The 26492-nt window shown below is 40.7% G+C and overlaps 2 protein-coding genes and 1 long non-coding RNA gene across 3 annotated transcripts; 2 read left to right on the forward strand and 1 right to left on the reverse strand.

Moving 5' to 3' along the window:
- Positions 1 to 943: 943 nt before the first annotated feature.
- LOC148846962 (uncharacterized) lies at positions 944 to 13653 on the forward strand. The gene is made up of 3 exons (XM_088948947.1): positions 944 to 1238; positions 1354 to 1500; positions 12957 to 13653. The coding sequence occupies exons 1-3, from the start codon at positions 1196 to 1198 to the stop codon at positions 13268 to 13270; spliced, it is 504 nt and encodes a 167-aa protein (XP_088805073.1). The 5' UTR covers positions 944 to 1195; the 3' UTR covers positions 13271 to 13653.
- Positions 13654 to 14679: 1026 nt separating this feature from the next.
- LOC148846963 (uncharacterized) lies at positions 14680 to 17785 on the reverse strand. The gene is made up of 3 exons (XR_016100555.1): positions 17572 to 17785; positions 17360 to 17496; positions 14680 to 15126 (listed from the first exon to the last, which is right to left on the reverse strand). It is a non-coding gene; the product is annotated as an uncharacterized LOC148846963 (long non-coding RNA).
- A 2460-nt stretch (positions 17786 to 20245) lies between these two features.
- Positions 20246 to 24983, forward strand: CYP90D1 (cytochrome P450, family 90, subfamily D, polypeptide 1). Its single transcript, XM_088948380.1, has 8 exons — positions 20246 to 20812; positions 21453 to 21777; positions 22028 to 22177; positions 22287 to 22532; positions 22769 to 22858; positions 22950 to 23135; positions 23271 to 23392; positions 24691 to 24983. The coding sequence occupies exons 1-8, from the start codon at positions 20598 to 20600 to the stop codon at positions 24836 to 24838; spliced, it is 1482 nt and encodes a 493-aa protein (XP_088804506.1). The 5' UTR covers positions 20246 to 20597; the 3' UTR covers positions 24839 to 24983.
- Positions 24984 to 26492: the final 1509 nt, after the last annotated feature.

A 26492-nucleotide genomic window follows, 5' to 3' on the forward strand; every position in this document is an offset into this window, starting at 1 on the left:
GCAGCTTAGGAGCCTGGAGTATGGGTGATCATTTCAGTCCAGCCTGGGCTTGGGCTCGGGCTCGCAAAATTTAGGGCTGGGCTTGGACCTAAATTTTTAGGCCCGGTCCAGATATTTATATATGTTATTTAAAAATATTTGATAGTTGATGTTTTATATATTAAATAGATATTTTTATGAGATTAAAGATCTTAATCGTACAGTCTTAGATCTTACCAAATTCTAATATAACATTTAATGAAATATAGAAATTATTAAACCCTAATCTTCTTGGTTCTCTCTCACCAATTTCACAAAACCACCGTCGTGCCCAATCTCTCTCTCTCACCAAAAGACGAATCTTCTAGTGATGAACCACTGATGAAGATAAATCTGAAATTTAAAGTAATTGCAAGTTTTGGGTAAAATTGAAACTATTTTCAATATTTTATTACTTATTTATTTACATTAATTTGAACTATTCTTTCTTAGTTTGCTAATATCTTTTTTATTTCACTTTTTATTTCTAGGAATTGAATGAAAGATAGAGCCCGTTATGAAGATGTTTCAAGTTGTTTTATGGGTATTACATGACAGTTGATGGTTTTTTTTGTAGATATTATAGGTTATAGATTGATTTTTTGTTGATAGAATAATTGGTTTGTTAAAATTATCGTTTTTAGCATACTAATGACCAATTGAAACTTATAAATTATAAGATATAATTATTATTTTTATATATTAAAAGCTTTTATATTGATATTAAGTTTAAAGTTTCTTAAGGTTATTATAGTCTCCACGACAATAAGTGAAAAAAAAGTACGATTGTTTAAATTTGAAATTGAAATACAATAGTTAGGCCCGGAATCTTGACCCAGTCCGGCCCAGGCTCATGTAGAATTGGGCCCGGGCTTATATTTTTAGGCCCATAATGCGGGATGAACCGGGCCCGGCCTAACCTAAGCCCGTTGTTATGAAGGCAAAGCCCGGCACGGCCCGGTCCATGATCACCCCTAGCCTGGAGGGTGGAGAACTGGAGATGAAGGTCAGTGCCAGGCCCCAGCCAGCAGCGACGACTGACTGAAGGGTGAAGATTCTGCATGTGCTGGCCCGCCGGTTGTCACGGTTCTGAAATCATAATGGAGCGAAAAAGAAAGAGGTGTGAAGATCAAAAAAGAATTACGGAAGGAAACGGAAGAAGGCCGGAAAGAGAACGATGAGCGATGGTCCAAAACTCTACACCAGTAGGCCTAAGAAAGGTAAAAAGGAAAGAGAAAAAATATCAATCTACCTCTACCTTGTCAATTGTCATAAATTCATCACTCTTTTTCACTAATAATTGAGTTTATATAAAATTGATTGATCACTGAGCAGCACAGCTGAAGCAGCATAAGGGCAATCAGTTCTCGACACCTTCAACAATGGACACTCCTCCTCCTCCTCAGCCTCCCAAGGAATCCTTCGCCAGACGTTACAAGTTCGTGTGGCCACTCCTCTTGACTGTAAATCTTGCTGTCGGAGGTATGGTTCCTTCTTTTTGTCTCCTTGTCTACCATTTCATTGCTTGAATCGGACGCGGAAACTAAACTTTGTTTAACTAAGCGGAACCCTAGATTTCTAGGTTTCTGTTCGAGCTGCTGCTATGTGCTTTTGCTTTCTAAATGCTGTTATATTGGGACAATACGGAGGGGAGGGCGAGGGCGGGGGATTATTAACTTAATTGTCTAGAAGACCAACGGTTTCTATTGGTTCCTTCCTGATTTTGAACTGTAGTTCGTGGTTTTTGTAATTTAATTTTTCTTCCCTTATATTTAAAAAACCGTTCCTTTTTCTTCTTTTTCTCTCTGTTATTCCTGTTCTCTTCTTGGGTGCGTATCGTTGACTTGATTTCTTTGTCAGTTTAGTTCGTCGTTCACTTTACCAGATTATGCTTCATTTTGGACTTCGATTGTTTATGTTGGTTATAGAAAGGGAACGAAAATTTATATTCACTCTTCACTGAGAAGTTTACTGGGTGGAATAACTGCTAATTCTTTTCTTTTCTTTTTTTTTTTCCTTTTTGTTTTCCACTGAACTTAGATGTTCATGAATATGAATGGAATAAATAATGAATGCCGGGTTATTCTTAATGCCATTTCTCTAGAAACAGAACATTAATAAGGTTTATCAACTTTATTTGGTGATGACGTACATTTCTACCAACTCATTCTGCAATTTAGCATGCATATACTACTGCACCAGATGCTTTACTGCCCAGTAATCCTCAGTTTCTTACTACTTATTTTGCTGATAAATAGAAGTTCAATTTAATAACTGCAAAGATTATTTACGTTTGGCTACTCGGTTTTTAAATATATTAGCTTGCTGTACTTAGGATGAAAATATTGCATATTTTTGTTGCTTTCAAGATATCAATTATTGCTTCTATTTCACATGCATAGAAATTATGGATTAGAAAGCAGTTAAGGAGGGAAACCAGAATTCACATATTATGGTCTGCCTAGCTACACTATCGAGTTTTGCTGAAGTCAATTAAATGTAGTCATGCTTTGGTTCTTTTAACTGGAATCTACATCCATTACACTGGAGAATAATTTGAACTTAGTGTGTTTATTTATTTTCTGCAATACCTTCATTTGATTACATGGATTCCAAAAGAAAGCTTCTTAGCTTACAAAATAATACCAGATAGCAGCATATTTGAATTAATCTGCATCCGTAGATTTTGGAAAACGAGTGATATTCCCAGGTCTTATGTTAGCATCAGCTGGTTATGTCAGTTACAGCAAGGAGGTGACTGTTAGAATGTATGTGTTTGCATGCCTAAAGCTTGATGCTGAGAACAATCTAATTAAGTGGTTAGTCAAATGCTGGTTTAGAAAATTTTGAATCTCTATTTCCTGTAAGAAAAAAAGAGAAAAGATAAAAGAAAACTACTCGTTGAACATAAATGCAAAGTCTCCTTGAAGCATTGCAGATTTTATGCTCCAACAGTTTATTTCTGCTCTACTTTATGATCTGATGACTAAGTTTTAGAGAGATCCTTCACAGCTAGGGTGCAAGGCCTCCTCAGATCAGCTACTTACTTTTGTAGGAAGATTAAAACATTTCCACAATATCCTGTTCTGAGAATATTAGAATGTTTTACAAGATATGCACAACCATGCCCTACAGTTAGCTCATACCAAACAGCCCCCATTCATGTGTTAAGCAACAAATTTGTGAGATCATGTTTATTTGCTGTCTCATATTGTTCATAAATTTCATGTGGTGATCCTTATTGACAAAACTCTTGGTGTCATTCCTCCTGTTCAGTGTGTTTCTGGCCCTCTTCTTATAAAAAAGCAAGTAAACAATAAAAGTTGAAGGATCCTGGTACCTTCTCATCGTACTTGGTTCCTGTATGTTCCTCATTCCTCCCCTTCAATGCAGCTAGGATTAGGGGGTGTACTATCACCTGATATTTATCCAATTCCCAGAAAGATTAATAATAATAATAATCCTGCATAAGGAGGGCTGGGTTGGATATCGAAGCAAAAAGGTTCCTTATGGAAGGCGGAAAATCAAAAAGTAAGAATTTGCTGAAGCTAAGAGAAGGTAGAAGGGCGACATTAATCCTTCTTGAGGAAGCTGTTCACTGGTTGAAAGGCTTTATCGATGGAGCACTTCAGTCCACGAAAACCGTAGGGTGGAGGAATGTACTGGAGTTGGAAAAGAAAAAATGTGAAGTGGAACTCAGATGGAATAAAAAAGGGTGGTTCATTACCATCATAGAACATTTCGGTGACCGAAAGCAAATGGTATGTATACCAGAAGGGAAACAAGGTCAAGGATGGAAGTCATTTGCGATGGAGTTGCAGAAGTTCCTGGGTGCAAGAACAAGAACAGAGCAACAAGATGGGTACCGCTGAGTCATCGTTCCAGGTATTGAAACAAAAATCAACCAGTTGCGGCAAGGCAGTAATGTTTCCAAACAGGGGACTGAAAGTGTGGGTTGAGGCTGAACTGGAGGATTAGTTGAAGAAAATGGTGGTTTCCGCCAGTAAGGATGTTCAAGACTGGAGGAAGCTGCTAAGAGTGGTAGTGTATAACTTGTAGATAGATTCGGAGGTAACCTTGGAGCCATTTGCAAATAAGAAGGCAATACTAAGCGTCGGAGATGGAGTTGACAGGGGATTTGCAGCTTTCGAGTGGGAAGAGGGGTTGATCTATGTCCAGAAATGGAAACCCTTGTGTAATGAGGTGGAGCCATTCAGAGGGAGCTTCACGCTGAGAATGTTCAGACTCCCGTTTCATCTTTGGAATAGATTAGTCATAGAAAACCTGGTAAAAATGTTGGGGGTAGTGTTGGAAGATTGCAATCTACAGGATCTTCGAGCAGTGGAGGTGAAAGTTAAAGGGGTGGCACCAGAATCAATTCCAAAGACGTTTGAAATACTTGTTGACAATGTCTGGTACAGAGTATGGTTGGTGTCAGAGCTGGAGGTGGAGCTTTGGGGAAGAAAAACCAAGGTAGAAGACGAAGGGGATGTGGCGGGGTTGATCCCATGCGGCAGACAGGTGTTGGCGAACCTGAAGGTGGAACAACAGTGGCCTAATGAGGTAACTGAAAAGCAGCAGCTGGAAAACCAAGAGACAAGAAAGCCATTTCAAGAAAAAATTTTAAAATTTTTTGAAGTGTCTCGAAGTGGGGAGGCTCGAGCATCCTTTGCCGATGTGGTCAAGAAGAGGGTTGGACCACATAATGGCTTATCGCGGGCTGGAGGGTCTGAACCGATTGGAGGAGGGGCCGGGCTGGTTCTAGGTTCGGTCCTGGGGCCACGTGATTGTTTAAGTGAGCACGTGCCCCAGGACAAACTAAAGGGGACTTATAAACAAAAAAAGAGTCTATTTTCTTCCTTCTCGAAGAAGACCTGCACAGGAGACCCTATTCTGGCTTGGCGGAAAACGAAACCTCTACAATGGGTCCCTAGATCGGTGTCTGAGCATTCAAAAGGAAGCAACTTAGTGAAAGACCGACCGAATCCCAGATATCTAAGAGAGGGTAGCGCGGAAAAGGAAAGGGTTGATGAGGGTTGGGTCAACTACCAACCAGTCCAGCATAGGCAGTACGGAGGTAGACCAACTTTCAGAGGCAGACTTGGCTGCAACCCTGCAACTTAGTACATTGTTTTCAGAAGACACAAGGGAAGGATTTAGACTGGATCGGCTTATACACCAGGAGAACAAGGGTGGGGAAGGCAACGACGATCTAGACTTAGAAGTTCTTGAACCAAAGCTTGGCAATGGGCGAGAGTTTAGTAAGGAACTATCCATGTCTCCTCTGAAGCAAAGCAGGAACGTAGCAAGGAGGGACGAACAGCTGGGTGCAGAGAGGGACCACTGTAAAACGAAAGAGACAGGACGATTCACTCCATAGATCCGAACCAAGGAGCTTTCCAACAACCACACCTTCCAGGATCCGATAGCTTCTAACTCCAGTCCGCTCTAGCTAAACCAAGGTAACAGTGTCTTTTCAGTTATTGGTACTTGATGTAACCGTTTTCGGCCACGTACCAATGTTTTGTAATGTAAAATTTTTTGGCTAAGTACCTCGTTATTTGACCCAGTGGTGGCGTGCCTTAGTGATGAGCTACTTGGTGGTGAACTGCCTACTGGCAAACTGCTTGGTGGAGAACTGCCTAGGGGCGAATTGTCTGGCGGCGAACTGCCCGGTGGCAAACTATCTGGTGGCGAACTGCCTGGTGGCGAGCTCCCTGGTGGCAAACTGCCTAGTGGCGAACTGCCTAGTGGTGAACTGCCTGGTGGCAAACTGCCCGGTGGCGAGCTGCTCGGTGGCGAACTACCTGGTGGCGAACTGCCTGGTGGCGAACTGCCCGATGGCGAGCTGCTCGGTGGCGAACTGCTTGGTGGCGAACTGCTCGGTGGCAAACTGCCTGGTGGCAAACTGCTTGGTGGCAAACTACTTGGTGGCGTATTGCCTGGTGGCGAACTGCCTGGTAGCGAACTGCCTACTAGGCGGCCGGTGACTTAGAGAATGCTGGAGCTCCCTGGTGCGGCGCAATCCGACTGCCCTCAGCATGAGGTGGTCTTCTTTCCTTTGTAGGCAGCGGGAGCTAAGGGACCTGCGAGAACTTCATCTTTTCCTCCTCTTTGTAGGTGGCGGGAGCTGAGGGACCTGCGAGAACTCCATCTTTTCCTCCTCTTTGTAGGTGGCAGGAGCTGAGGGACCTCCGAGAACTCCATCTTTTCCTCCTCTTCGTAGGCGGCGGGAACTGAAGGACCTGCGAGAACTGAATCAGAGGTCCCGGGGGTATTTTCCCGGTGGGGGCTCTCCGACGCTTAAGTTAGCACTCTTATTGTAGAGAGCTTTGAAGATAATATGAGAGAGCTAGAGAGCAGGGTTACTTCCCTTTTTTCATCTCCCTCCCCTTTGGGGGGAGAGGTCTTTATATACCGGAGTCCTCGCGGGTTAGGTGGGTGAAAAGCCTCCAAACGGTAAGACTCATCGCATCCTGTCAGAACCGGGGTACGGTGGTGAACTCCTCCAGGTCGTCAGGCTGGCGCTTGTGTCAGGCGGCCAGGTCGGCGCTTGGGCCGGGTTGTCAGGGGGGCGCCTGCGTCAGTCGGCGGGTCAGTGTCAAGGCCAGGTCGTCAGGTCGGCGGGTCAGTGTCTAGACCAGGTCATCAAGCTGGCCCTGTGTCAGTCGGCGGGTCAATGTCTAGGCCAGGTTTGTCGGTGGGCGCCTTATGGGCGGCTTGGCCGGATCATGCGCTAGGCTGGTCCAGGTCGGCCAGGTCGCGCACGCCGCACGTCGCACGCAGGTCGCGTGTGCCGCGCGCAAGTTGCGCCAGGCCGGCCAGACTGGTGCCCGGGTGGGTCACCAACTTCGTAAGTTTGTTGGCTAGGTGTTTTCCTAGTTGTCACGCGGTGCCACGTGTCACAATTTCACTGGAGGGCCAAATCTGCCCTCATCAGTACTAATGGTTGCTCTGTGTCCTATGTGCCAAATTCCATTCCCATTTCAGAGGTTGTAGTCTGTGTAGGAGAAGGGGGGTCGGGTATTAGTTGTAGAGGTACAGCGGAGTTAGAAAGGGAGGTCGAAAGAGAGAAGGAAGTAGAAAGTAGCCTCAGGTCCTTTGGAGACAGTTTGAATATGTTGCCTGAGGGGGAGGAGAATGAACAGTTGAAAGGAAGGGATACTGAGACTAGGTTAGGGTACAATAAGGAGGAAGAAGGCATAGATCGGGACACGGCCAGGGAGATAAAATGAAAGAATCAGAGAAAAAAGAGTTGGCAAGTGAGGATTCTGTGGCATTATTTGTACATAAACTGGGGTGTAAACTGAAGGACCCAAATAAGCTGAAAGCATTCCTGGAGAAAAAGAGAGAAGAAGTCAAGGCCGAGAGGAGGAGAATGAGTGAGGCTGGAAGCAAGGTGAAGGAAGGGGGAAGTGACAAAGGCATTAGAACTAGAGGGGCTAGGAGGGGAGGAAGTAGGTGAGGGAAAAGGAGCGAGGGGTGGACATAAAAAGATTAATGAAAATTATAAGTTGGAATGTGAGAGGATTGGGTAGTGCAAGGAAAAGAGCAGTAATAAAAGGAGTCATCCGAAAAATGGTACTATCACAGGAAACGAAAAGAGCAGAATTTGATACCAAATGGGCAAGGAGTGTGTGGAGGAGTAGGGGGATTAGTTGGGCGGTCCTACCATCTTGGGGATCAGCAAGGGGTGGTGACTTTGTGGAAAAATGAGGTAGCGGAAGGCCTAGAGGAATTGGTAGGACAATTCACAGTCTCAATGAAATTTAGGCAAGCGGAAGATGGTTTTGAATGGGTATTAACCAATGTGTACGGGCCAAATGACTACAGAGAAAGAAGATTATTATGGGAGGAGTTGGCAGACATAAGGGGTTTGTGGGAAGGTCCATGGTGCCTAGGAGGTGACTTTAATGTAATAAGATTCCTGGCAGAAACAAATAGTTCTAGGCAGAGGACCACCACAATTATGAGGAGGTTTAACCAATTCATAGAGGCCTTTGAATTAAAAGAAATTCCATTGTCACAGAGGTGCTATACTTGGTCCAATCTCCAAACCAATCCAATTTGCTCTAAGTTGGACAAATTCCTATTTACAAACGACCTAGAAGAACATTGGGGGAATCTGAACTCTAGAGCACTCCCAAGGGTGACTTCTGACCATTGGCCTATTGTACTTTGTAAGTAGGAGGTATGTAGTGCGGGCCCAACTCCATTTAGATTTGAGAACATGTGGTTAGAGCATCCAGGGTTCATTAGGAAGGTTGAAGAGTGGTGGGTAGAGAGCAATCCAACAGGGGTGTGGTATGGAATGAGGTTTCATAAGAAGCTCCAGTATTTGAAAGGGAGAATCAAGGAATGGAATCTACTAGAATTTGGGAGATTGGAGGAAAGGAAACAGAATGTGATCACACAAATTGCGGACTTGGACAATAAAAAAGGGAGGGAAGGCCTAACTGAAGAGGACAAGGAACATAGGTGGAGCTTGAGGAAACAATTAGAAGATTATATGCTTCAGGAGGAAATAAGTTGGAGGCAGAAGTCATGATGCAAGTGGTTAACAGAGGGGGACAGGAACACTAAATTCTTTCATGCCTTGGCTTGTGGCAGGAGGAGGAAGAATTCTATTACTAGATTGGAAATTGAAGGGAACAACATCACAAGCCAGAGAGAAATAGCGGGAGCATTTGTAGATCATTTTAGGAGCATATATAGAAGGCCACTGAATAATAGGGTATGGTTGGAGGGCTTGGATTGGCCAACACTGAAGAGAGAAGAGAGGGATTGGTTGGAGAAGAAATTTGAGTTGGAAAAAATAAAAGAGGCGATATTTTCGATGGATAGATCAAAGGTACCGGGCCCAGATGGTTTTATGATGACTCTCTATTAGGATTGCTGGGAGATCTTAAAGGAGGACATACTGTTGGTATTTGATGAATTCCATACCAGAGGAGTGATTAACCCGAGACTAAACTCCACATTCATTGCTTTAATTCCCAAGAAAAGTGAGACAAGCCACCCAAAGGACTACAGGCCGATCAGTCTAGTTAACAGCCTTTATAAGATCATCACGAAGGTGTTGTCAATTAGAATAAAAAAGATGCTACCATCTATCATCTCGAACAATCAAGGAGCTTTTGTGAGGGGGAGACAAATAACAGATCAGATACTGGTAGCAAATGAGAGTTTAGAGGATTACAAGAAATCCGGGAGAAGAGGAGTGGTCTGCAAACTAGATCTAGAAAAGGCTTATGATATGGTTGATTGGTCCTTTCTATTGGAGGTGATGATGAATTTTGGGTTTTGAAATATCTGGTGCAATTGGGTGATGGGATGCATTAAGGATTGTCACTATTCTATCTTGGTGAACGGGACAGTGGTGGACTATTTCCCAGCTTTGAGGGGGATCAAACAAGGAGATCCTCTATCCCTCTTTTTGTTTACATTGGTAGCTGAAGTGCTGGGGGGTTTGATATCTAAAGCAGACTCTAGGGAGCTTATAAGAGGGTGGAGAGTTGGAAGGGATAATGTACCACTTACACATCTACAATTTGCAGATGATACGATTCTATTTTGCAAAGGTGGGGATGTCAATTGGATTAAAAATTTGAAACTCTCTATACAACTCATTGAACAGATGTCAAATCTTAGGGCGAATTTTGAAAAAAAATGTATAGTTGGAGTCAATATGGGGGAAGGGGAGATGGGGGAGTTTGCAGATATTTTGAGATGTGCAATGTCTAATTGGCCGTTAAACTACTTGGGCCTACCTTTGGAAGATAATCCTCAGAGATGATTTCTTGGCCCCTATTGTGGAGAGATTTGAAAAGAGACTGGCCAACTGGAAAAGAAATTATTTGCCCCTTGGAGGGAGAATCACCCTAATTAGGTCTACGTTGGCTAACTTTCCTGTATATTTTCTATCAGTTTTTAGGATATCGGTGAAGGTGGCTAATAGGTCAGAAAAGCTAATGAGGGATTTTCTGTGGGAACTGGGGGAGGAGAAGAAGAACTATAGGGTCAAATGGGAGGTGGTTTGTAGAGTTAAAGAGGAGGGAGGGTTGGGTATTGATAATATTAGGACTAGGAACCTGGCACTGCTAGGAAAATGGTTATGGAGATTCTCACTAGAGAAAGATAGGTTGTGGGTTAAGGTGGTGGGAAGTATACATGGACTGGCAGATGATGGTTGGGGTTTAGGAATTCTAGCAAGGGCCACAAGAGCTTCCCCTTGGAGAGCCATTCAAGCCATTTTGCCTTTATTCTCTCCATGGATCAGGTATGACTTGCATTCTGGTACCCTATCAAATTTTGGGAACAAGTCTGGGTTGGGGACTTCCCTCTGAAGGATCAATTTCCAAGTCTTTTTGCTTTGTCCTCCCTCAAGAATGAACCAATTTCTTCCTTTTTTGCTCCTTCTAATTCACCCTTTGGGTTTTGTTGGAACCTAAGCTTGAGAAGAGGTGTTAGGTACACAGAGATTGCCTATACCATAGCCTTACTTTCTATCCTTGAAGGGGTCTTTATTGATCCATCTAAAGCAGATTTCAGAATCTGGACACTCACTCCCCCGGGCTCTTATACTTGTGCCTCCTTTTTCAAAGCACTATTACCGTCTCATCCCACTGGCTTTTCTTTTCCTGTTAAAGAAGTGTGGTGTCGACCTATACCTCCTAAGGTTGGGAGTTTTTGTTGGGAAGCCTTCCTAGGAAGAGTTAATATAGGGGATCTACTCCAAAGGAAAAGACCCAACAGCTGTTTATCCCCTCATTGGTGTGTTCTCTGTAAGGCTGACGGTGAGTCCGGATATCACTTGCTAATTTCTTGTCGGTTTGTTAAAGCTATTTGGGTATGGCTACTTCTTTGTTTGGATGCAGGTGGAACCGCCCCCCCCCCCCCCCCCCGAGTGTTCAAAGCTTGTTTTCTTCCATGCGTAATTGACCAACTAAAAGGGCTAAAATCATGTGGAGTGGTGGTAGAGCTGCAGTATGTTGGACAGTGTGGGAGGAGAGGAACTCAAGGATCTTCTCAAGTAAGAGAGAGGTATGGAAGAAATTATAGAGAGCATTCACATTAGAATGACACAATGGTTGAGAACACTAGAGCTGTTCGAAGTGTTTTCAGTTGATGAGTTGTTAAGGAATTGGAAGGAGATTGCAGATACAGGCCTATGTAGAAAGTTATTAAAAGCTTGCTGGAGTCCTCCACCTATTGGATTCATCAAACTGAATTTTGATGATAGCAGCATAGGCAACCCAGGGCCTTCAGGAATTGGAGGTGTGATAAGGGATGGAACAGGGAACATGTTAGCCATGTACTCTGGGCCGATTGGGGTGGTAGATTCATTGAGGGCTGAGATTCTTGGAGCTATTGAAGGGATTCGAAGGGTCAAGGAAATGAAGATCAAAAAGGTGGTTATAGAAGGTGATTCTGCAATGGTGGTGAAATGGCTAACAGAGGACAGTGCTTTGATGTGGAAATACAAATGGTTAACCAGGGACATGGAAATTCAATGTAATTGGATAAAGAGAAGTGCAAATGCATTGGCTGATGGTCTAGCTAGGCAAGGGGTAAATAGAGACACCTTATTCTGGGCTGTTTTGTAATCACTACAAGATCAGAAAGTTCTTGGGTAACTGGAGTTAAGACCTTTTAGCTCCATCCCGTTGTAATCTTGTTTTTATCATTAATAAAATTTCACTGTTACTGATCAAAATAATAATAATAATAAGCATGAATGAGGAAAAAAAGGAAACAGAAGAGCTTGTTCACTAATTTTAGCTGTGTTTGTGACCAGGGTAATGCATCAGATTAATAAAAGTTTGATTACATAGGTTTACGTCATGGGAAGGTTCATATTTGTGTACTGGCTCGTTTTAGATGATCCTTGAGTGTAATCCATGGGACCTTGATTTCATGATTTGTGCCTTTTTCTCAAAATTGTGACACCAAATGCAGTGCTCGTTTGGGAGGGCTTTCACACAATTGCTTCTGGTATTGCAAGGTAGGCCCCACAGAAATCTAGCAAGCTGTGTTTGGTGAAAACCCCGGAAAGCTGAAAAAGGCTGCCATTGAGCAAGGTGCCAACCAGCTGGTTGGTAAGGTCTCCTGCTGGTCGTAGCGGAGACTTGGGGTCGAGTCTCACCTGCACCTGGGTTGGGGAATGGGCTACTCCCCATTGTGTAGCCCTTCAATAGATACCAAAGAAGCTTTCATTGAGCTGAGAACTCGACTTTCTGGTGAAGCTAGTTTTGATAACTTCTCCAAAGCCGCTCAGTAATGCAGCTCAATCAACACAGAAGCCCTCCCAAATGGGCTTGTAATGCAGCACTGAGCATCTATGACATGGTCAACTGGCACTCATCATGGCAGATACACTCTTCTTTTTCACCATTTCGCATAACCAACACTCAGTTTCAATGATAATTAAAAAAAATAATCTTTTCTCATAATCATTTCTGAAAGTAAGAAAGAGTGGGAGTAAATACCTGATATTATTGATGATAAGTTGATAATCATGGCCATCTGTGATGCTTGAATATCTCTGTTGAATAAATTCTATCATTCTCTCTTCACCCATATTGTTTTTTTACTTTTTTTGCCTTTTTATTTTTGCTGGAAATCTTCATTCTCATTGTTGTAATACTTATGATGAGCACCATCACTTTGTCAGCATATGAGGTCATTAGATTTTCCCCACTAATCTAATGCACATCAGTGCCTTGTCTTGGTGATATGAAGACTTATTTAATATCGTCTCTTAGCTCATTTCTTTTACTTGTATCAATTGTATTTAGGACACTTCTATCTACTTTCCCAGTCTCAACTTCATCATTATCGTCTGTGATTTCTCTACTTTTATAAAAGAAGTAACCCGGTTGGTTCTTTGGCTTCTTAATATGCTTCATTATTTACAAATATGCATGTTGCATCTGTAGCTTACCTTTTTATGAGGACAAAAAAGAAAGATACAGGTGCAGAGGATGTTGAAGCTGTAGTAGATGTTCCCTCTGCTCCAGTTGCAAGTACAACTACCTCAACTCCGGAAATACCACCACCTGCACCATCCATCATAGAGCCCCTGAAGGTACGCCAACCCATTCCTGAGGATCAGCAGCGTGAGCTATTCAAGTGGATATTGGAAGAGAAAAGAAAAGTCAAGCCCAAGAATCCTGGAGAGAAGAAAAGCATCGATGAAGAGAAGGCCATTCTCAAACAGTTTATTCGAGCAAAATCCATCCCAACCATCTAGTGAGAAACCTCTTTCTGGTGGCAATATAGAGATTTTCAAATTTGGATTATCTGTCTGGTGTTTGTTCCGATGGGAATGTGGAATTGTGGATTTCTTATTTTTGTGGGATACAAAATATTTATCTATTTTTCCAATGGGTTTCCCTTTTGATCAAATGTTCTGCTTCTTATACTGCTGAGGAGCCTAGGAAGCGGTGTGGAGCAATCATATTGATATGACATTAGAGTGACCTTTCAGGCGGACTAAATTTGTTCAGGTCCTTGAGGATTGTCTACGCCTTGCATGCTTGCACTAGTTTTTGTTTGGAATTTGCTGTATTTCACTGATGTGTAGACATGAATCAGACGGGATGATTTAGATTCTGGCAGTGGCTTTGATTTGCATTTCTGCTCCCAAGCTGGGTTGGAGTGTTGCAGTGGGTTGTCAGCTGTTGTTTCTTTTTTCCTTCATGGTTGACTTGAGATAGATCAGATGGTCTTTTATCTTTTAACTCACCATTTTGACCAACGATTCAGTCGATGGTAATCAATTAATGGGCATTTGCAGACCACATGGATTGATGCCATTTTAGTTGATGGGGTTTGCTTTTTCTATAGCAATTAGCAAATGAACTCATAAATTCATTATCAAAGATGAAACAACTGCATTTATAATTGACTTCACTTCACTAAAATCTTATAAAATGGCTCCATTTCAGTCTTTATAAGCATTCTTGAAATGGATTCGATGGGAGCCGTGAGCTGAAAACGAAATTATTGTATTTATTTATTTACTTTGGTAAGCCGACACAAGACGGGGGTAACACGTCCCCACAGATCACTGAAACTAATAAAATTCAATTCTCTTGGAACTCCCTCAGCAAAGGTTCTTTATCGGGTAAACGCATTACGAGCAAGCCAGTCAACCGCCTGAAGGAATGACGGAAACAGACTCCAGCAGAGAGTAAAGAGAGCTGGCATGACACTCTTTGATTAGATTGTTCAATCTCCATGGCGGTGCAAGACTTACTGAGGCAGTCGATGACAATCTTCGAATCTCTCTTTAATCTAAATTGGGTGGTCCCTGAAGTTGATGGCGGCATTTATTCGTCCGTGGTGTCTGGAGGTTTACTCTTTGAAAATTTGAAACTGTCGTCTCATGGACCGAAACTACTCAAGGAGCTAAAACCCAATATAAAAAAAAATAATAATAATAATAATAATAACTTAAAATGCTTAAGTGACCAACCATTCAACTTCATTTCAGTTTCTGCGCCAAGATGAAAGTCATAGCACTAAGGAGATTGTACTGGAAATAACTTATAGCAATGTTTGTGCCTTCAAAATTAAGAGTTTAGCTTAGGTTATGTTTGGTTTGAAGAAAAAATAAGTGGAGAAATGAAGGGTAGGAAAACTATTACTGGCTAGTCCTGTCTAAAAGTTTTTCATGAGTCATGGCACATTCATTTTTTTTCTTTTTTTTTCTTTAACATGGGAGCCTGAGCCTGTTACACCAACCGCAGAAAATTACAATCTATCACATCTAAAAAAATTACACCAACCGCAGATAAGTATCAATCAGCCCAGATCAGAATTTACTAGGCCCAAACTACTTAGGGAATGCATCCTGACCGTGAATTGATGCTAAATTCACGGACAGGATGTGATTTATAGGGGTGAAAAGGCTAGTTGTAGGGGGCTAGAATTCAGAATTCTGCATCGTATGTATCCGTAATTTTCCCTAATAGTCTTTAAGTCATTGTGAAAGAACTCTTTCGCCTGCCACTTCTCTTCTTTCTCTACTACAAGAAACTAGCTCTTTATACATTTTTCAACTGATATGGCTTCTGTTAATGCTAGCTCACCAACGACAAGATCCTGGTCAAACAAAGATTGAGATTGAAGATGATCATAATACATCTGTAACCAAGGCACAGAAAACAAAATAAACAGAACAAGTGTCAAGAATAGGAGGCAATTCCACTTTCCAAAGGAAGCCTCTTGGAGGTAACTTCACAACAAAGCCAACGGTGCATAATAAATAGGTGACATATTTGGGTTGGATGGGTATCTGTCATCTCATAACACTGGCAGTGAGAGACTTGGAGTAGTTAGAATCAAAAACTAGTCAGGCTGCACAAACAAAGATGAAGAAAGGATGCCTTCACAGGGTTTCAGTGTACCATCTGGAATTCAGGAAGAATGTCTGATGGACATGTAGCTACTGTTAATATTCATGTAGTTTGTACATGGACCAAGAAGGTTCTACTGATCCCTGCTTTTCATTCGAATCCCCCCCCTGGTAATAAGGCTTGTCTGAATCTTATAGCAATCTGTTTCTGATCATAAGTGGAAGATGAGTCTATCCAAAATCGATGGTCTGAATAAGGTTTGCATGCACTCATCCCTCATTGATTAGTTTTGTTAGTTAAACTATCATGATTGTTAGTAGACCATCTTCTTGTTTCTCAGTGTGGCCGACTGAAATCTTCTTTTGCTTTAATTTTTTGTTTTTCTCTTCAAGTGATCATCTGAAATCATTCGAGAAGGAATGAAACTCCATTAAAAGCATACAATATTAAACAATTATTTTCAAGAAAATGGTGATCCAAGACAAAATTGAGAAAAGGAAACTTTATAAGAATGCTTTAGAATCCATTCAACTTACTACCTAAAATTTGGCATTTGGCTAAATAGGCAAAGATAATTTAGCACAGTTCTACTATATATCTCATGCTGGTACCATATGCCCAATCCTGTGTTTTAACTACTTGGTTGAATCAACTGATGTACCATCCTTGGATATTGACATGAAGAATCCAATGGTTTTCTTCCAATTTAGTTCTGAGGTTGAGACTGGTTAATTTTGTTTTCTTCAGATCTGTCAAGGGGTCTATAATTATAGATATCAAAATTTCCACTAGATAAATTTGTGTGTGTATATAATTCATTACACCCCCCTAATTCATAGACATATATGGGTGCATAAATCACTTCTATTGCATTAATTGTTCAAGCTGTGTTGAAACAGGATTTTTCTATAAGCCAATTTATGGAATTTGTTTGCCAGTTGGCAAGGCTTTCATGGTTTCTATTTTCTATTAGAAGTATGATAACATCAAGTTACATTTCAAGCCTGTGGATAATAGGTTTCAGACTGAAGGGTGGTATATATTATGTGTAAAATGAAGAGTTATTTTCTTAAAAGCTTCTAATCAGAGAACAAAATATAAAATCAGTAAACTTTGAACTATTAAAGGATAAGCATTGGCTTAACTTAACACGTGTTAAGTTTTGGGAACCATGGAAGAATTTACAGCAAATCCTAATTAATTGAATTTTTTTAGCACTTCATCGAGATAAAAGTAGAAATCTTGTATAGATTTACAAATCTATTTGTATAGGTTTCTTTACCTTTCCCTTCCTTTCCTTATCTTTTCCTTCAAACTAAACATAGCCTTAGTTAAATGTTCCATAAATGCATATAACAGCGGGGCCTTCTAATGGATCCAATTCATATGAGGTAATCAAATACAGCAGTGCCATACGTTGTCCAACATATACAGTGAGGATACTGAGGAATGAGGATGATCCTTCTCATAAATTAATATTTGTTAAGAACCTGAGTATGTTGTATTAAGCCGCTCAAATATCCAGTTTGACCATTCAGTTTTCTCAAATAAAAAAACAAAATTTTAAAACGAAAAAATAATTCCAAATCATCTTTTAAAGCTATTTATATACAAAAAAAAAAAGCTTAAAACAATAAATATTACAAGTTGCGATAGGTATTGACACACCTATTTCATTCCTAAAAGCTGGTCAGCAAAACCATTTTGGCTATTGGTTTCCAGCTCTGATTGTCCAATTAATCCAAGTCTGACAAACTGAATTCATCTATCTGTCTTTTGGTAATTAAGCTTGATGCTAAAGTCACAAAATACAAAAATGATGGATTCAAATGTCTAGAAACCCCACCATAGGTACAGCATGAGAGAGAGAGAGAGAGACTTTGAGTTGTGATTACTGTCTCGTTTAACCATTTTCTGTTATCCTGGGTAGATAAAATTGTGAGTGCAATGCAAGTATTATCATCCTGAGAAAAACATACCAGATATGGAGCTAACCTCCTTCCCTTGGAAGATACCTCTACAGTCTTCTAGCATATTTCCTCCGCTTTTCAAACTCTTTCTTTTTCAAATTGTGATGTCAAGCTCAGATCTCACCATTGCAGAATGATACAGAGTCCTGGTTCAAAGTTTTCCTTCAGTTTCTATGTAAATAATAATTTTGATATCAAAAGGTGGCAATTGATCATACAACCTGATCCAAAAATAAGAGCACACGCTGTTAATCATAGAGATCCAACAACAACCCATGTGCATGTCTGAGAAAGCCTTTGATATAGAACAAAATTAGGTCCCCAAACCTAACAGCTTTAGTTCTTATTATAATTGTAAACAAATTATAATCCCTCTCAAGTTTATCCATTCATGTGATGTGAGAAATGAGAATTCGATCATCAGCTTAATTACTTCTCTCCACAAGGGCCATTACCCAATGTAGCTCCTGGCTATCCGGGCTTGGGAAGGTTAGATTGGATATCTCACCTAACTTTTGTCATTTTTCGCACAAAGTGGCCGCTCTGACTCAGAACTACAGTCTCAGGTTTGTCATTCCAAAATTTTTACCATTGCACCAAGCTTTAGTCTCTCCATTGAAGTCTGCAACGAAACTGATTTTACTTTAAACAGTGATTCATATATTTCATTAAAAAAAAAAGAATAAGAAAACCCAATATCTCAACTACTAACTTAAATCCCACCGATGATAATATCAATCTAAAGTATAGTCAATTGAATTTAAATATATATATATATATATACATAAACTCATCATGTAGTGAATGATTTCATGATTATTGAGAATAGACTGATACCCCACACATGCAACTTGTACAGAACTGTTCTACTTCTGATATAACTATAATATTATTATGCTTTGCCCGTTAGGCTCAGTTTGTAAGGAGTACAAATACAAATATATACTGTGCAAATACATACAAAATAATACAGAATACAAGGTTTTGTACTCTACAAATTTGTATTTGTACTCCTTCCAAACTGATCATTAATGAATAGAATAGATTGTATATATGTGGTAGCTAGAACTGTAGGAGATGACCAGGACTTAGATAACGATAAGCACCATTCTGTTGTAAACTGTTAGAAGAAGCAGAAGAACCACCAAAGTAGCAACAGCATGTATATATTTTTCCTCCCTAGCTTTCTCCTTACTCTTTTGCTCTGTTAGCATAATCCATTCTTTGAGCTGAACCTGTATGGACAGGTAAAGCGTCCCATCTGTGAACATAATTCTTTTTGTTTATTATGTCGAATATCTGGAGAAGCGGAAAAACAATGAAATGCAGTGAGTTAGCATGGGCGTTTTCTTATATTCGTCTTCTTTGCCCCAACAGTCTCACTCTTGTCTGATTGCCACTGTCGAAATTCAATGCCTGAACATGTTCTCTCCAACTTGTGGATTCACGTGTGCATCATTTGAGCAATAGCAATGCACATTTTCCAACAGGGTGTATTAGTGTATAATTCTGATCTCTTTTCTTCCTTCCGTAGTCAAAGAGGCTTGAATCGAGATCCCCTGAGCCTTCTTGCTGCAAGGAGAGAAGAGAGGGTGGTGCCGCCAAAGGGGTATGCAGTAATAATGCAGAATATATATATATATATATATATATATATATATATATAATAAATACATATTGCAACTATTCAAAGCTGCAGATATAATATATACTTATAAACAGAGAAAAATAAGGATTATTGCAGACTGCAGAGACACTGATAATAAGCCATCCACAATTAAATATTGAAGTCATGTTACTGCATGTTGTATCCTCAGGAAGTATCGAAAAGATATCTAAGATATTCTCTACCATTTGGGAGCAAAAAGATTTGATAGAATTAACAGCAATAACAGCACATAGAGACACAATGAGAGAGAGAGAGAATCTTAGTGCAATTAATTGTGGATTACAAAAAATCTTAAGTTGGGTGGCTTTGGACAAAGAGGAAAAGGACTGGAAGTTGGGATTGTAAAAAGAATTGAGTGCAAATAAGAAAAGGGTTTCTTGTATGATTTAAATAACTGATGTCAAACAGTCAAACAAAGAATCTGGAATATGGAAACTTTAAGTTAATTTGCTTAAATAATTGGAGGAGGATTTGTTTTAATAAAGGCAGCCACATGCATCACAAAAGTAACCATGAGGGCTAGGGGATTGGCTCAATGTGTTTGGATTGGGTGATGATTTTAGTAGGTAGATAAATAGACTGAGACACAGAGAGAGAGAGAGAGAAGGATGGTGGAAAGCATGTTGGGTTCATTGAGTCTCACATGTTTGCACGATGCCACCAGCGGCACCGCCAGGGACGTTCAAAGCCAGTGCCACCAGACAATTATGGAGGGTGGGGGCGTCTCACTTCTTTTAGAAACAAATGATACATTCCTAGCTCCTTTCTCAGCTACTTCAATTCTTATCCTTCTTAATGTTTGTTAATAATTAACAAATGTAATTGAAAATGTATTCCTGATGGGCTTGTTCGTTTGCATCCGGCGACCCACCGAGAACCGAGCCTGGAATGTACAACACATACACATATCCCCAAATGCACCACCACCGAGGCTGGGTCCTGGGTCCGCCCCAGCATAGACTTAAATGGGTATGGATCGACCCATTTATCCGTTTGGTCGGGCTTGAGGCTTGACATGACCTCAGAGGCTCAGACTTGGCCTTCCCATGACATGATTATCTCTCTCAGGTCCAGCCACGTGTAAAATCCGACCTGGGAGTTGACACCAACGCCTGGCTGCATTAGACAAAGCTAGCTTATTTTTTGGTGAACGAGTTGACTTTGGCTCCTTTTATAAAAAGAGGAAACTAACGGTGGATGTGAAGGCCACCTCATTGAAAAGTAGGAAACAAGGAGGCGTGGCCATTGTCATCACCGTGAATAGGATCGTTTCCTCTTTTAAAAGGAGCAAAAGCTTTTTATTGGTGAACCCCCCCAACCACCAAGAATCCAAATTTAATTAACTCGCTCTCGCTGTGATTTGCTCCACCGGACCTACTAATTAAGTTCTAAAACCTCTCTCTCTCTCTCTCTCACGCAGTCACGCGTGCACATACACGCGAGCGAGAGCGAGAGAGAGAGGGAGGGTTCAATATCCCATCATGATGACCGTCATTTCTCTCCGTCATCTTCATGATTAACGGTATTTAAAGAGAGGAAGGACGGGAGAGGATGATGAGTTACAGCAAATTATCCTGAATGGACATGTCCTTGATTATTAGTGTGGTAGCAATCTTGTTGTCCTCCATCAGTCTGTGCAGGAGTTGGAGGAGGAGAATCAGGTCATCAACACACAGAGGCGGCCAACTTCCTCTGGGAAGTCTAGGATGGCCCCTTGTCGGCGAAACCTTGGAGTTCATTTCCTGCGCTCTCTCAGACCACCCTGAGAGCTTCATGGACAAGCGCCGACGCATGTAAGTATAAGCTTAATTACCTTCTTCATCCAATTAACTTCACTACTTCCAATCTGCTGGCAATAGCATTACCCACTTGCCCAGATGATGATCATCTCTCCCAAGCTCACCTGTAGGCTGCACCACTGTCCCAACTCCCAATACTTCAAATCCATGTTCAGCTACCTCACGGTTTTAGCTTGATGTGGTGCTTGATCATTTCATGCATGCAATTCCAACTTCATTTAGAAATCCAGTTTAATTAGTTGGTGAAGGAATTAACCTTTTCAGACTGTAGCAACTTCATGATTTCATTACTGAGCAATTTTGTGAGAATTCAGATCATACCCAGATTAATGGCAACTGATTTAGGTTATATTAAAATATAGACTAATAGTTGGCATCAAAAAATCTGTATTATCTTCATCCTTCAACCACCTGTTGCTAGAAATGTTAAAGATAGCTAGCTACTAGCCCACCTATTCCTTCATTATTTTGTGTAAATGGTTGAAAGTTACAACTTACCAGTAGAATAGAATCGGATGTTACCGATAATTATTTAATTAGTAATATAATTACTGTGGTGATTGATATAAATATTAGAGTCGAGTTCATGTCATGGATAGATGAATGAACTAACAAGATTCTGGGAGTTGTTTAGGTATGGGAAGGTGTTCAAATCACACATTCTTGGTAGTCGAACCATCATATCGACGGACGCCGAGGTTAGCAAATTTATTCTGCAGAGCGATGCCAAGGTCTTCGTGCCTTCTTATCCGGGATCGCTCACCGAGCTGATGGGAAAGTTGTCCATTCTTCAAATCAACGGAAGCCTGCATAGAAGAATCCATGGACTGATCGGAGCCTTCTTAAAATCTTCACACCTCAAGGACCAGATCACCCAAGACATGCAAAAGTACGTGCAACAATCAATGGGAAGATGGAAAGATGATAAGCTCATCTACATCCAAGATGAAACCAAAAATGTCAGCTCTCTCTCTCTCTCTCTCTCTCTCTCTCTCTCTCTCTCTCTCTCTCTCTCATAGTAATGTTTTGGGTTTGATAGAATGAGATTAATTTAGAAGATATCATTAGAACCCCATATTGGATGCATAATTATTTTGCTTTAATTTACACTGTCAACCCATGCTGGTTTCATGATTATATGTTGTTGAGCTTTAGAGCCCATCATGATATATAGTTGCTAAAAGCGCGTTTCCAATTATTTTCATTCAGATTGGGTTTCAAATCCTGGTCAAAGTATTGATTAGTTTGGATCCTGGTAAAGAAATGGAGTATCTAAGGCAACAGTTTCAAGAATTTATTGCGGGTCTAATTTCTTTACCCATTAACATACCTGGGAGCAGACTCCACAGGTCATTGCAGGCAAGTGCATAGTGCATACTCTCTCTCTCTCTCTCTCTCTGCATCTATATATATTTCTAGGATGATGAAGAGAAAACATCTTCAACAGTCATCACTTATTTGCTTTCAGGCAAAGAAAAGAATGGTGAAGTTGGTGCAAGAAATCATTCAGGATAAAAGGAAGGAGGGGAGCCCAACCGTTCCAAGAGACGTGATTGACGTCTTGCTCGGTGACACAAACGATCAATTGACGGATGAGCTAATATCTGATAACACGATTGACTTGATGATACCAGGAGAGGACTCTGTGCCCGTCCTCATAACTCTTGCAATAAAGTATCTCAGTGATTCTCCTTTGGCTCTCCAACAATTGACGGTATGAAAGCAAAACCCATTATTTTATTTTATTTTATTCATTTCATTTTTTTAATTATGATGACTAACATTACAGCAGCTAACAGTAGCAGAGATGTCATTATTGCGGTATCCTAAGCAATTACTGTTTGGGTCATTAGACGAATACTGTGTAGTATAACAAACAATGGCAATAGTAACTACGATTGAGCCAATTCTAGTAGAAATTTCAGTGTGTCTTTGGTGAATGCATGTCAGGAAGAGAACATGAAGCTCAAAACACTAAAAACTCAAGCGGGGGAACCTCTGTGCTGGAGTGACTACATGTCTTTGTCATTTACTCAAAATGTAAGTTGGAGATTTGATGAAAAGCTCTTTGCGAAGTAAAGGAAGATTCATGACCTGCTGATGACAGTGCATATATACTGTACTTGAACAGGTGATAACAGAAACTCTGAGGATGGGAAACATTATCGTAGGAGTGATGCGTAAGGCCATGAAAGATGTGGAGGTGAAAGGATATCTAATTCCCAAAGGATGGTGTGTGTTTACATACTTCAGATCAGTTCATCTTGATGAACATCTTTATGATTGGCCTTACCAATTCAATCCATGGCGATGGCAGGTGAGATGGGCCCTCCCCTTTTTGTGCTCTCTTTGGTTTCTTCTACTTTCGTAGTCTAGTCGATCGTTTTCTGCTTGGCTTTTGGTCACTGCAGCACGGCAGTAGTCAAAACTCATTTGGTCTGTGGACATACAGGACAAAGACCCGAGTACTTGTAACTTCACTCCTTTTGGAGGTGGCCAACGACTTTGTCCGGGGCTTGACCTGGCCAGGCTGGAAGCTTCCATTTTCCTCCACCACTTCGTTACTCAATTCAGGTATAACAACATCAGCTCTCTCTCTCTCTCTCTCTCTCTCTCTCTGACATAACTCTATCTGGACCGTTGATTGGTATGACCAAAGACCCAAAAAAGTGATTGAATTCTGTGACTTCAACCACTGTCCCCTCACATCCCCGAGTGCTGTGTGTAGGCAAAGGTGACCGTGGTTTCACCCTATTGAGCCCACTAAATTAAAAACTCATTTCATATCTACTGGGGCATAAATCCTCCACCCTGCTATTTTAGAATTTTCTCTCTCTTGTAAAAAGTAAACTTTTTTTATGTGCATGTCAGTCTTTTGTTCACTGCTACATTGAAGTGGCGCCTAATTGTCATAAACAGTTATAATTATTGTATTTCTCGATTTTACTAATAAATAAAATATAAACGTTTATTCAATAGATATAAATGGAACCAAATAGGTGTTTGATTCTGTTTACGTTTATTCAGTAACGTTTTATATTTATGTGACTGCAAAACCGAGAAATACATTTAATGAAAACATTTATAACACATAAACGCCATTAGACACCACATCATCAATCTATTTCAGAAAGCTTCTTTTTGAAACTTCCTAAAGCGGAAGAAAAACGGAAGAGATGCACCGAAATCAAAGTTTGCTACACAAATGCAATTAATGAGACTGGGGCGCCTATATGGCACCACAAACAAACGTTTACTCAATAAAAATAAACGAACCAAACATATACTAATTAGGAAGGGCTGTCACAAACGCTGGATTAATTGTCAGGTTCCTGCAAGTCTTAGTTGAAAAGGGCCAAGCAAGGGACTATAGCATTTATTGTCTTTCATTCCTATATCCATTGCTGGGTGTAAATATAATCCCTCTCTGAGTGTTTACATCCATGAGATGCCTTTTGGTACATTGCATGGTGTTGATTCGCATTCATTAACAGTGATTGAGCCCATGATTTTACAGCTTTGAATGAATTGATGGTCTAACTCTTGATGTTGATGATGATATAACTATCAATAATATACCCAACTCATCACTACATCTACGTGAGACGGAAACATTCACATTGACTGATTGGCACAAACCTTTGAACTATTGAACCATTGGAGTTGTAGCAATGGGCCAAACATGATGCGTGGACCCTTCATCCCATGATGATGACGACCCACTAATTGGATAGTGTAGTAGTATCTTATCTACGGATCCAAAGATGGATGGATGACATGATGGGCCACCCACATGTACTCCACGCACGTTTGATTATATCCAGAACTGATTACACAGTAAGCAACCTGACTTAATTTTTCTTGCACTGCAGGTGGGTGGCCGAGGGTGACTCAGTTGTCAATTTTCCGACGGTAAGAATGAAGAGGGGAATGCCTATTTGGGTCAAAAGGAGAAGCAACCTTCAGGCTCCGACTTCAGAGAAAGTGGCAGGGCAACAGAACCAAATGAATGACAAGTAAGAGAGATGGCTCAGTCCACACGTGTGGTGGCACTGAGAGATCAGCTCTTATCTTTATGTCTTTAACTGTAACGTCATATATATACAGACAATATAAGTACATGCATATATATAGTAGGGGGACCCAACCATCTCTTCATCTTTCACCCATTCATCTCCTGTCTGTACGTTTGCAATAAAGGTGATCCCAGAGTTGCCGTGGTAGGTAACACACTGGTTGGTATACGTCAATGATATTTCTTCAAAGGTCCCACCAACAGCTAAAGCCTAAAGGGATCAGGAAAAGTTACAAATTGTGTGCAAAAAACCCCAAATAAATATACAAATACTTCACCCAACTTTTTATCATAATTACCACTAAATAGTAGTCGTTTGGGGGCGCTTATGGGATAAATAAGTGCTTATCTTATAAATGTTTGGTGAAAAAATGCTTCTTTCAAATAGGGGGTAGGATTAAGTGTTTTGAAAATTATGTGGTGGGTTAAAAAAACTTTGAATTCATTCAAAATGGGCTTATTTCTTGAAAAAATATTTATTGGGTTTTATTTCCCACATACATATAAGTGCTTATTGATGTGGCCCTCGCCCAGGCCTAAAATAAGCATTTTTTTCTGATAAATGTTTAAAAATAAACACTCCGAAACCGGGAGCCAGGGATCCCAGTTGATATTTTATTTTTTACCTCTTAAATCCTTTGTGGGTAATTCACATAAAAACCCCTTTTAAGCTAAAGACAGTTCATGTAAGTGCTTATTAGTGTGGTCCTGGCCTAGGCCTAAAATAAGTGCTTTTTCTAATAAATGCTTAACAAAAACACTCCCAAACGGGAGCTAGGGATCCCAGCTGATATTTTATTTCTTAACTCTTAAATCCTTTGTGAGTAATTCACATAAATTTTGAGTTTAAAACATCTTTTTTAAGCTAAGACAGTTCATACAAAAATAAATAAATAAGCTAGGACAGTTCAAATATGATTTAAACAAACCTGTCAAGAGCAGATGAAATTACTTTTTCAAGAAGAAAAGGATCAAAATGTAGGCCTTTTTGGTGAGAAACCATTGATTCCCCTCATTAATTTTTAATAAAAAGAAGATTAACGGTTTAGCTTTATTCTTCGGAATGGCTTAATAGTGTGGAATTGATAGTTTGATTCTCCTTTTTCTCGCATTGATTGTTCCAGCTAGCTAGCTAGCTTAAGTTGATAAAGTCACAATGGGCCAAGTGTCCGACCATGAACAAGCGATGAAATCCCACCTTCATCATTCTAACCACGTGGCAACAAGGAAAGTAGTAATAGTAAAATATATGAAAAGGCACATAAACAGATAAACTCTGAAGGGCAATGCTAACTATACGGCTTTCCCCAAATCTGTATTCAAGTACGTCGCCATGGGCATCGTGGATATGTAGTCGGTAGTCGCTTTTTGTAGGGCCCAATGCCAACCAAATACGGCTTTGACCAACCCCTACGGCCTAAGCTAGCTTACCTCTCAAGTCCAAAGTGCCCTTTCAGGGGAGCCTGTCCCACTTGAGCTGTTTGGCCTATTTAGAGCTAAGTTGGACCTACTAACCTAAATAGGTGGGTCCATGCGAGGCCCATCACAACCCAAGTTAAAGCTTGAGCCGGCGAGCCCATTACAGTTGGCGAAGCAGAG

This window comes from Nelumbo lutea, chromosome 6 (assembly GCF_056320005.1).
Source record: "Nelumbo lutea isolate HS-2025 chromosome 6, American lotus-T2T, whole genome shotgun sequence".
Classification (NCBI taxonomy): domain Eukaryota; kingdom Viridiplantae; phylum Streptophyta; class Magnoliopsida; order Proteales; family Nelumbonaceae; genus Nelumbo; species Nelumbo lutea.

Excerpts from the sequence above, each read along its gene's own strand:
- LOC148846962 (XM_088948947.1), top strand. The coding sequence starts at position 1,196 with ATGAGCGATGGTCCAAAACTCTACACCAGTAGGCCTAAGAAAG. Across the intron at positions 1,239-1,353 it reads CACCAGTAGGCCTAAGAAAG|CACAGCTGAAGCAGCATAAG; the intron begins GTAAAAAGGAAA and ends ATCACTGAGCAG. Across the intron at positions 1,501-12,956 it reads TGTAAATCTTGCTGTCGGAG|CTTACCTTTTTATGAGGACA; the intron begins GTATGGTTCCTT and ends TTGCATCTGTAG.
- CYP90D1 (XM_088948380.1), top strand. The coding sequence starts at position 20,598 with ATGGACATGTCCTTGATTATTAGTGTGGTAGCAATCTTGTTGTCCTCC. Across the intron at positions 20,813-21,452 it reads ATGGACAAGCGCCGACGCAT|GTATGGGAAGGTGTTCAAAT; the intron begins GTAAGTATAAGC and ends GGAGTTGTTTAG. Across the intron at positions 21,778-22,027 it reads TCCAAGATGAAACCAAAAAT|ATTGGGTTTCAAATCCTGGT; the intron begins GTCAGCTCTCTC and ends ATTTTCATTCAG.